General features: G+C 36.2%; 1 protein-coding gene across 2 annotated transcripts; it reads left to right on the top strand.

Moving 5' to 3' along the window:
- The first annotated feature begins 3657 nt into the window (after window positions 1–3657).
- On the top strand, window positions 3658–6267 carry LOC125652809 (transmembrane protein 196-like). Of its 2 annotated transcripts, none has more exons than XM_048882212.2 (5): window positions 3658–3948; window positions 4170–4364; window positions 4455–4511; window positions 5113–5376; window positions 5945–6267. In XM_048882212.2, exons 2-5 carry the CDS (start codon window positions 4215–4217, stop codon window positions 6239–6241), a joined length of 768 nt encoding a protein of 255 aa, XP_048738169.1. In that variant the 5' UTR covers window positions 3658–3948; window positions 4170–4214; the 3' UTR covers window positions 6242–6267. The 2 variants fall into 2 exon arrangements, with proteins under 2 accessions (XP_048738169.1, XP_048738168.1); XM_048882211.2 differs by having other exon boundaries at window positions 3659–3935.
- Window positions 6268–12022: the final 5755 nt, after the last annotated feature.

Raw genomic sequence — 12022 nt, 5'->3', positions numbered from 1 at the left:
CGTATATACGTAATTTTGATCGTTGTTTTGCTGGACAGACTTCAGACTTAGCACATTACTGGTACCACCTAAAGAGTGGATGACCCTATCGATTTTGAGATCACAGGGTCAGAGGTCATGAGCCAAACTACCCCGGACATAAGAAAATGTCCGCTCAATATTCATATGAACCATGTGTTTGAGAAACATCAAACATTGTGAACTGTTGTCCCCAATTTTTCGTTATCATTATATATATTCTAAATTTGAAGTTTACACATTTCAATAGTGCCACACGGGGGACATATAATTATTATGTTTCAAAAACATTTCTTGGTTTTTTTTTTATCATCAATGGAGGACATGCCAAACTTTTTATTCTACATGAAGGTTTATTATATATTTTATTATCAAGCCCTACAGTTCTGTCTCACAGTCGATAAAAAAGCTATCTGCAAAGCCAGGGATATTTTCTCTCAACTACTGCCGGTGAAGGGCTGTAAAATTTAGGCCTTTGCCCGGCGCTTACAGTCTTAGAGCAGGGAGGGATCTTTATTATGCCACACCTACTGTGACACGGGGCCTCGTTTTTTGCCTATTCTCGGCACTTATGACCATTGAGCAGGGAAGGATCTTTATCGTGCCACACCTGTTGTGACACGGGACCTCAGTTTTTGCGGTCTCATACGAAGAACTGCCCCATTTAGTCGCCTCTTACAAAAATCAATAGATACTGAGGACCTATTCTAACACGGAGCTAGCAAGTGTTTTATAATGTTTATTTCAAAATCAACTTTACCTATGATATCAATAATTAGACTTCTATGTTAATGATCTAATAAAACATGGAGTTTCAAATCGCCATTAGTAGACAATTGTCTAGCTGATTCACATCCACTTTGATTACTTTCTTCTATCTCGAGGAATTCAGACGAGAATCCAGAAAGCTATTAATCCCCTCATCCGACTACACTTCGTAACGTTTACGCGAATTACGGCTTCCAGACGAATCAATTTAGTGCGACGAATGGGAACTCGTCAGAGAATCTGATTGACCAATCATTCTACTGCATATCACATTTTGCCGCTAAAATCTGCGAGCAGAGGTAATAGAGGAGGAGGCTAATGACAGGGAATATGTCAGCTATCACCAGGGAGTACGGAACTTCTGGCGAAGCGAAATAGTCGCTGGTATTTCATCTTCGTAAAACTTTATTTTGACACTATTCTAAGGATAATATGTTTAAGGATTAGAAAATATGTAAATTGAAAGTAGTAATTTTGTAATATTGCTTTTTAAAATAAACACATATGTACCTTCATGTAGAAAAATAAGGTTAGTTTGCTTCCAATTTATTTTCAATATACATTGTATTTCAGGCATTATTTGTGTCTCGGAGCATTTAGAAAAAATTACATCTCTCGGGAATTTGGGAATTGTTTAGATATATTTCTTATGTTTCCTTTTTTTTTTTTTTTTTTTTTTTACGTAAAACAATACTGAGATATTGTAAAGAATTAGAAACAGGGCTAGAATACCATTGTAGAAATCAAACCAGTTTGAATTAGAAGGAACCTGAAGCACTAAAGGAAAGTTTTTATCTAAGGGAGCTAACTACGCTATATACAAGACGGCAAGGAACACAATATCTACTGTTGTAGTGGTAATGGAAGAGATGTGCAGTCTCCCCTTTGTTTCTACTTGTTTTGTTCAGATAATAATTTATTATTACGGCTTCCCGGCTTATCACAAAAGCGGGGAGCGGAGAAGGTAACACCCCTTGAATTATACTTGGATCCGCCCTTGTGTTGCATTAGTTTAGTTTTAAAAACAAAATGCCATAATCATGGACATTGTGCTTATGGTAATGACATTCTTTTATCTAGTGATTGTGTGCAAAATGTGTTTCAAACGGAATTTTATGAATACTCATGGGAATAAAAATTCATTAGCGAAAAACATGTATAATAATCTTAATGAAATATATGAGAAACTTGTTACGGAAATCACCTTCACTATAATCCTTACGGGTACTTCCTAGCAAGATTCACTAGAGAGCGAAAATCCATCACCTTCACTCTAATCCTTACGGGTACTTCCTAGTAAGATTCACTAAAGAGCGAAAATCCACCACCTTCACTCTAATCCTTACGGGTACTTCCTAGTAAGATTCACTAAAGAGCGAAAATCAATCATTCATTTTGTTTTGTGATAAGTTATTGAAACAATCATTTTGTTTTGTGATAACTTATTGAAACAATAATTTTGTTTTATGATAACTTATTAAAACAAGATTTGGACAAAGTACTCCGCAGCTCATATAAGCTAAAAGGAAAACCGTTTTAAATTAACAGACAATACCCTGAGGAAATTGAACAGACAAGAAAAAATATCTGGTGGCGCCCAGTTTTTATTGGTGGAAGAGAGAACCCAGATACAATGTACCTGGGAAGAGACCACCGACCTTCCGAAAGTAAAGTAAACTGGGAAACTTTCTCGCTTACCGGCGCGAGCGAGATTCGAACTCGCGCCGACAGATAACTCGTTGAAACAATCATTTTGTTTGTGATAACTTATTGAACATTAATTTTGTTTCGTGATAACTATCTGAAACAATCATTTTCTTTTGTGATAACTTATTGAAACAATGATTTTGTTTGTGATAACTTATTGAACATTAATTTTGTTTGTGATAACTTATTGAAACAATCATTTTGTTTGTGATAACTTATTGAAACAATCATTTTGTTTTATGATAACTTATTGAAACAATCATTTTGTTTCTTATAACTTATTGAACAATCATTTTGTTTCGTGATAACTATCTGAAACAATCATTTTGTTTTGTGATAACTTATTGAAACAATCATTTTGTTTGTGATAACTTATTGAACAATCATTTTGTTTCGTGATAACTATCTGAAACAATCATTTTGTTTTGTGATAACTTATTGAAACAATCATTTTGTTTGTGATAACTTATTGAACAATCATTTTGTTTCGTGATAACTATCTGAAAAAACCATTTTGTTTTGTGATAACTTATTTGAAACAATCATTTCACTTGGAAACAAATATCATCTACATTGTTAACAAGAATGACACACTGTTGTACTGAATTGAGAACAATGGTTTCGTTGTAAGTGTGTCTACTGACGATGGAGGTAGAGATGGGGAAGAGAGTTTGTACCATCATCCGGTCGGGATAAAAATAGAAAATTACATTTTCAAAATCATAAAAATCACACAAAGTTAGAGAGATGCTCGTATCTGTGTAAACATCAGCAGCAAAAATATCTGTTGCTTTTTTAAAATCGAAATTTGAACTGATTTACATTAAAATGAACGGACTGGTTTTGAAATATACTCCTCTTTTTAGATGAGATGCGTTTTGAAATCCGTACAATCTAGACAGGAAATTTCTCCGTTTATATAACCCAAGAATTAAATTATCAAGTAATTTCTATAATGCATATGTTCTTTTCTCATTGTTCACATGGTCATTACCCACTAAATCCACATCAATGTAATTAGTTTCTGACGTTAATTGGACGTATCTAAACAATATAGGTAGGTACATTCCGCTCAATAATGGAGACATATAGACCTATGGTATTGATTTTCGCCCTTTCCTTATCCATGGCAGACGGCGTAATGGCCTTTCCTGGCTACACAACATCGTTTGCCTACACGCAACAGATCAATAAGGAAACCAAATACACATCGATCGAGAGAAGCACGCTTTATGTTTAGTTCTTAGATCGTCAAGTATTGGATTTCTTATGGCACTGGTCTGATATTAAGGTTCTCCTCCAGCCTGGACTAGTTGGCTTGACGCAATTGAAGCTTTTAATAACATGGAAAATTTTAAATCAATCCGGTCTATAGGATTCCGTAACCCGTGTGTCAGACTAGGATGAGACTAATTGGATGCTAGCGTGGTACCCCGACATGGGTAAGATTTACAGGTATTATATATCATAATTCGTTTTCTGGAACAACGTAAATAACCATCAGGTAACGTAGCAAGCAATATGATTGTTATTGATATTTTATGATCAGAATTAGGAGACATTTTTTTAAATGACCTTATGTTGTGTATCGCACGGTAGTCAGTGATTTGTTTTCATCCTCGGGATGAATTATAATTTTTCAAAGTGGAATTGTATGTAACATCTCGATATTCCAGTATGTTGTCGATGACCAAAGTACTCTGATCAGCTGCCCCCTCAACATGGTTCGTTGGGATCTAACCCTCGTGTTCTGTGCCTCGGGATTTCACATCTTTCTGGGTCTTTTAAGTGTTTGTGTCGGCGTCATTCTCAGTATTCAGGCAGAGGTCTGGTTGGCCCACAGTGTGTCGCCGATATGGAGCGGTGGTATTGTAAGTAAAGATCAAATTCCATTTCTCCTTAAGTCCGTCAACTATGATAGGAGAAATTTGATTGTTGGTTTTTTTTTTCTCTTTCGGCAGTTTTTCATAACAGGACTTGTTGGAGTTCTTTGTGCCAAAAGAAAAACGTCATATGTGGTACGTTAATTGTTTTAAAGGGATTGACTCGCGTTTTTAAAAAAAATATTTTTCATTTACATGTATTCAAAAATATACCTCATTCAAGGTTGGCAACTAAAATTTGGACCTTCTTGATACAAGGATAAGAGCAATATTCTAGCCTTAAATCTGTGTTATGTAAACAAGACTCGGGCCTTGTTTACGTTTACAAACAAACTAGTGAAATGTTAATTTTGTAATCTAAAGCATCTTAATCTTGCACAGACACATATTTAACTTTTAAATGACACATTTCATCTAAAGAATATTTGAAATGTGATATTATTATAAACTTAGATTAATAACTAAAAATTTTCAAAACTTTGTAAACAATAACATACCTCAGTCTTTGTTTACACAACAAATAATAAATTATCTATAATTACCTTCTCTTATATAGTATAACGTTATTTTCAGTGAAACCTTTTAAACACATTAGACAGTGTGTTTTGATGATTAAAAGTGAAAAATTAAATTTTGGGGGAAATCGTGAATCAGTCCCTTTTTAAAACATATTCTTCGAAAATTTTGAAATTCCCCGTATCCCACGACATTATAAGGAGTCTGATCTATTTTCCAGATAATGTGTTTTATTGCTATATCAGCCGTTTCTATGGTGACGACATTTGTCAGTTTCCAACTTTTGAGAGTTGGTCTGCAGAATCATGCCACTGACGGAAGTACGTTTCAGAAGGAGGAAAAGGACCCCCTGATATTGATAGCTTTGGGGACCGCTGGGGTCGAGTGTCTGACCTGTATTCTCTCAATCCTCCTCAGCTGTCGTGTGGCCAAAATAGCCAAAGAGGAAATGTGCCAGCAACGAGAGGGAATGTTCCACATTAAGGTACTTGGACAAAAAGACATTGTGGTGGTAACCAAGCCGCTCTTAGACAGTGCTAAGGACACTGCTATTTAGGGGCAATATTTATTGCTGACGCCAAAATCATTTTTAAAAAGGAAGTATATGCCCTTTCCTGCACTGCAATGTGTATGGTAACTCTCCAATGAATATTTATTGTAAAATACCCTTTAGTATTCATGATTTGGTTGCCATAAATTTGTACTTGTAACCATAGGACAACGAATCCGTGTATCTCAGTCTTGTGCTCGGTAATTAGAAACTTTTTTGAGAATCTTGAAATTCAAATATTAAAATTTGAGATCTTGTACGAACAGCATGCTAACTTATGTAGTACATTTATGTATAGACTCATTTATGAACTAGTAAAACACCAGGCTGATATGTAGATACAAATTAAGAAATATGAAAACATCAGAAGCATTTATATGTAGATAGAAATTAAGAAATAGTAAAACATCAGAAGCAGTGTTTCCTTTTTGTATTTCTTTATAATCTTCGCTCCGTACCTTGCTTAACGTACACGATGTCAATAAAGCATTTTTCACGACAGGAAGATGGTTCTTCTTTTGCGTTTACAAATATCCCGGACAACTTCAGTAGTCTGGATGAGAACAGTATCTACAGGTCCACAGAAGCACCAGAACTGACTGGCTCTAATCCGTCCAATTTATACAAAGCCAGGGGAATCCTGTACGAGATTCATGAACAGCATTCATGTACAACAACGGAGGAAGACAACTGCAGATCCAGTCCGGTGTCTATACCAGTGATCAAAATAAATATGCCTTCAGAAAGCGTAGCTTCACATTGTGATAATGAGACAGGAGACGAAGGGTTGAATTTCTGAACAAAAATAAATCGTTCATAATTCTTTGAAGCATCTTATTCATTGATACATGGTTAGTAGCCATGTTGTTCTGGGTACGATACACTTAGACACTAATAATCTAGTACATAATGTAAGACGAGAAGGAACCTTTGTATCAACACCTGATTGTTAAATGTGTGTTTTACTACTTGGAGAATACGTTGAAGGATGCGCAGTCTACGCAGAAGCACGATATATGTGACCTTTACGCTTCGGTAGCAGGTGACAGTTTCGCACTATAGGCTCGGTCAACTTTCTTTAAGAAAGGAAATACCCCATATTTGAAGTGATATTACATTTCATAAAAATGTTGATATACAACATGTAGGTGTCACCATAATTCCTAGCATATAGATGGGTGCAAATACGAAACTAAGACACGTGGTCAGTTGCTGAAGAAATTCCGGTGAAAACATGCATGGTCCAGCAAAAGTTCTGTAGCTGAGAGGGAAGGTGGATGGCCCCATATGAGAGGTAGATTCTTATGAAGGGAAGATAGGGTTCTTGATTGTGCACAGTGTCTAAATACCCTCGCTTGGTACTGTGAGGGTGGTGCAGATTAGCCCAAATGAGAGAAAAGCGAAGTTAGAATTGGGCACCTGCTCAGAGCATATTTTGTGCACCAGCACCAGTATGTATAGATAACACATAATTTAGGGTCATAATTTATTAACTACACCAATATGAAATACATGTATTGACATAAAAGGGAAGAAACATGGTTTTTCATTAGTCTGTCATAATCTGACTTTGATGTATACCCCCTACCCACATATTTCAGAACCAAAAGAAAAAAGAAAAGAAAAAAAAGACCTGTCCTCTGCCACCTTCCTTTACCAGACTTTAGTTTTAACTGGAACGTCATTCCAATCGTTTCACGTCCGGAAGTCTAACGTATAGCTGCAGATCTGTAGCTTTCTGGGAAAATACAGACCAGAGAGCTACAATAAATCCACCCCTAATGAAAACCTTCCATTTACGAAGCGTAAATCTGCGTACGGTTGAGGTATTATATATTCTGTATTCTTGCAACGCCGTGTCAGAAATTAATTTTAAAAAACCTGCATGAAAGGTGACGATAACGAACAGATTGCATATTTCCCATCTACTCTTGTGCCCAAACACACCTTCAAACTTTCATGAAAGCCTCAACCCACAGCTTCAATGATTTCGTTCTGTTGACGAAAGCCATTATAGTCGAACCGAACCCGATTCATTGCCATACTCATACTTTTTCAAAACAATGTCTTTGTTCATAATTATCTCCACAGGTATTTTTATCTAAATATTTGGGATGAAATCCTTCCAGTTCGGTTAAAAAAAAAATGTCTAAATAGGTTGGAATATTGAACTCAATTCATGGCATCCTTTGTCTGGTCTCCACTCTGCCATTCTGTTTTTAGACTTTCCTTCGCCAGTGAAAACAGACAAGCTACTAAGTAGGCTTTCATAACGTGCCATGATTACTGTTCAATTCTCAAGAGCTTATTTTATGTCTAGAGAAATGATACATTTTTCATTTTACATTGATCTATTTGTGTTTATAAAAAATGAAGACCAAAACTTACCTTGGATCGGATATTATGAAAAATCAACGGGGTTTTATTTGACAATTACCTAATATGGATACGTCAACAAAGAATATTTACATGCACTGAATCTTTTCTCTTATATTTCTTTTGAAATTGACATTGCTTTCATCAAAGACAATGAATTCATGTTTGTTACAAACTTGTTCGATCCGTGATTTTTTTTCATACCACCATTACCGAATATGGAGCGTTGTCAAGGTCATTGCATTGGCTGTTCCGTTTAAAGTATTGAGATGGTGAACGATATGCCACTTCAGTGTTTAAATGTAGTTCATATTTACAAAGAAAGGTACATGTGTTTGATATATTTATGCGAAGTATGTCTCAAAGTGAATTCCCCCGGCTTTCACAAATTCGCACATTGGAATGAGGTTTACTAGTGTGTTATTTAGTCTATATTGTCATCAGTTCTCTCTCTCTCTCTCTCTCTCTCTCTCTCTCTCTCTCTCTCTCTCTCTGGAGCGCATGGATTTGAAATAAAGATCATTTTTTTAATGAACGAATAGAAGAGATCGGATGATTTTAACTTGAGATGGAAAACACTTTTTGTAGTGTATCAGAAATAAAAGTATTGCTCTATTGAGAGGAAAAACCTCATAACAATGATAGAAATTGTCTTTGTTTAAAGCATGAATGTAAAACTCAAACAAACAACAACTTTGATTTCGTGTGGTATACCAGTACATATATGAAATAAAACGACTTGTTGTCTAAATCTTGAAGTGCATGTTTGTGTTTATTATGTAGCTCATTTCGTTTTGTTTAAATCCCGCAGCTTATTTTTTGATGTGAAGTTATTTTATAGATGCAATATTTACTTACACTATTAGATATCAAATTACTCAATTAGTGATTTAATCATTCAGTTAAATGAGTTTTACTACTTCAGCGGAGTACCACGAGTTTGTGTGTCGGTTTAGCGTTGCATTAAAATCCACTTTTTGAGTACTGTACTCCTTACAAAATAGAGATATTTTAAGTCGACCCATTTCTAAATGTCATATTCTCTTAATCATCCTGGGTCTTTTTTCTCATTTTGTGCTGCTGTTTAAAATAAAAAGCTACACTTTATGATCAGATATCGTCCTTCGTGGATTTCCACACAGCTTTCAGTCGCAATGAACATTTAATTGTGGCGATAAATATGAATAGAATCAAAATGAATGTTGGAGTGTATAACATTAAATGGCTTGCTCTACTCAGGACTAGGTTAATATTTGATTTTGTTAATTACGCGGTGATATTTCACTCATTACCGGATACACAGTATATGTAGGATTCATCAAGGAATATTTTGTTGCTCAGTCGATGTGTAATGAAAACAAAATGTCTCAAAAATCTGATTATGAACTTGATCCTATCAACCTCAGTGTACCTTATCTATAAATATTCCATATCAACCTCAGTGTACCTTATCTATAAATATTCCATATCAACCTCAGTGTACCTTATCTATAAATATTCCATATCAACCTCAGTGTACCTTATCTATAAATATTCCATATATGTATTGATGTTACAGAAACAATGTCTATGTTGAGGTTCGAACCCGTGACTTCTGACATGGCTAGCAGTAGCTGTTCTATCTATTCAGCTAGAGGGTCAAACCCAGTTGCCAGTAGGAAGACCATTTATTGAACACAAGGGGGTTAAACTCACTAGCTAGGTCTCGCAGGAAGACCATTTATTGAACACAAGGGGGTTAAACACACTAGCCAGATCTCGTAGGAAGACCATTTATTGAACACAAGGGGGTAAAAATCACTAGCCAGATCTTGTAGAAAGACCATTTATTTTATCTACACGAGTGTCATGCTAGAGAAATACCGTACAAGGGCCCAGGAGTTTCTAAAATACATGAGAGACATCAGACTAGCAGCCAGCAGGTCAGGGGGGTGGTACAAGTCTGATGAACAATACCGGTTACGCAAAGAAGCTAATCCAGAATCTTCTTGGGGGATTATTAACCAAGAATTTTGGCTATTGTACGTTAACGATTCCTCATCAGCTCAAGGTCAGAGCCATACCGCCAACTATGGCAACATGCCTGCACAAAGTTCAAATCTGAGCCATGGGGGGATCCCAATTTCTATGGCAGGGAACAAATACTGTCATAAGTTCAAGCAGGGTGTAACACAATATTGATGTGCGAAAAGCACAGCTTTTCAGACAGGATGGTACCCACTTATCAGATTCAGGCAATAAGGAATTCTTGGATAATTTACAAAGGGGGTTGCATTTCATTTTAAAGGGAAAGGGCAAAATCTTCCCTCCTCGATCTGGATAACCCTCTAATTGTACATACCGCTTGTAAGTTTGGAACCAAGACAAAAAAAAATTTTGAGGGGGACATCATATCAATGTCAGTGGCAGGGTCAAGGGAGACAACTGGCCTCATGCTTAACCTGGGTGTCTCTCCCCATCTGCATCAAAGCATGAGGGCAGGTTACTCATGGCTAGGTGATATGTCATGGAGTGTTGGTTAGTTTCACTCAATGCTTGGGGTCCGATGCAGTCAGAGCTAGGTCCCCCTCTACCTCTATAAAAAGGAGGAGAGGCTACAAGCCTGTTGGAATTAAAACTGAACGGTGACTTATACAGGTAGCAAGCGAGAGACAGGGTGAAAAAGCTGGGTCTTGTATACCTGGCCACCAGGCGTGATTTGTAATATAAGACATGTGGTGGTTCCATGTTAAGCCTGGGTCCCTTCTGGCACTCGCATCAAAGCGGGGCCACTAGTTTTGCCCACCGTTCATTGGTATACTAGTTGTCTCCCTAGATTCCTACAAAACATTTGCGGCCATTCTTATCCACTACTAGTGTAATATAGTCTGATTGAACAATAAAAGGTTAAATACAACTTGGTGTTGTCATTGTGATTCAGTGCCTAATTTGGATAACATTGTGAGCGATGTTGGCTCAGCTACATGCTACACTTGACTTGTTCATCTTCAATTAAAGCGTATGAGTATTTTATGTAACGCGGGACATCGACAAATGACGACATCTGCGTGCATTTAACTCGTGTAAATTATATTTTATATAAGCTATTGTCATTATTTATATATTTTCCTTGCCATTGATGTATAAGACTTTAATAATCCGCAAAATATGCATCTGTGTAAACACAGCGGAGGCATTTTCTTATGCACGTATGAAAGTAACACCAGTACCGTGCGCGACGTCTTTATATTTCCCAGTGGGTTTTTTTTAATATCGTATCACCTTAATTATAGATTGATAAGTAAAACGGAAAACCTTTAATATACTTTAACTATACCAAAAAACGACGACGTTTTATCTATTAACAATGATAATTTTCATTCATATGTCGATTCGATATATTCCTGTGAACGAAATAAAAGACACGATAGAGTCGTCCACTTCTGCTTCGTACTTAGATATTTTATTGAAAATAGATATTAACGGTAAACTAACAACTCATCTGTATGACAAACGGGATTATATCAGCTTCTCCACCGTCAACTTCCCATATTCATGTAGCAATATTCCATTATCATCCGCATATGGTGTTTCACTATATCTCTCAACTGATTTGATACACAAGAACTTGTTCTGCTTATGATCAGTTTTTAAATCGAGGCAGTATACTGCCAAACAAGTCGATGGTGCAAGAGTTTTAACAGTTTTGTTTAAAGTTAGCATTTCGCAAATTCTATGGTCGTTATAACAATCTAGTTTGCTAATACAACCTATTATTGGGTGAAATGCTGGCTTGTTTCATACCGATTGTTAGGCCGATCCTGACACACTGATTTTGACTACGGATAACTCCGCTTACCTGATCAAGATATAGGGCTTATAGCGGGTGTGACCGGTCGACAGGGGATGCTTACTCCTCCTAGGCACCTGATCCCACTTCTGATTTGTATTGCTTATAAGGACTTATGAGATAGATCACTATTCGTTATCTTCACCTTTCATTTAAGTAATCATTTGAAATCGTGTCAATACATGCATGCCAAACAACAGAATATAATATCTTAAGAATGTCTTGTAAATTTCATATTTATATATGTTTAATAACTGTCCAGTGTGCGTTGAATTTATGTATTTATAGCAACCTTTTGAGACCTAGTCACTTGCGATCAAGATTTCTAGAATTACTGATGCGGTGTGTCTTAGGTAAGAGTGAAAACAGTTTAGA

This window comes from Ostrea edulis, chromosome 5 (genome assembly GCF_947568905.1).
Source record: "Ostrea edulis chromosome 5, xbOstEdul1.1, whole genome shotgun sequence".
NCBI lineage: Eukaryota > Metazoa > Mollusca > Bivalvia > Ostreida > Ostreidae > Ostrea > Ostrea edulis.
The sequence above is the reverse complement of the archived record's forward strand: the minus strand, read 5'-3'. Positions and strand labels throughout refer to the sequence as shown.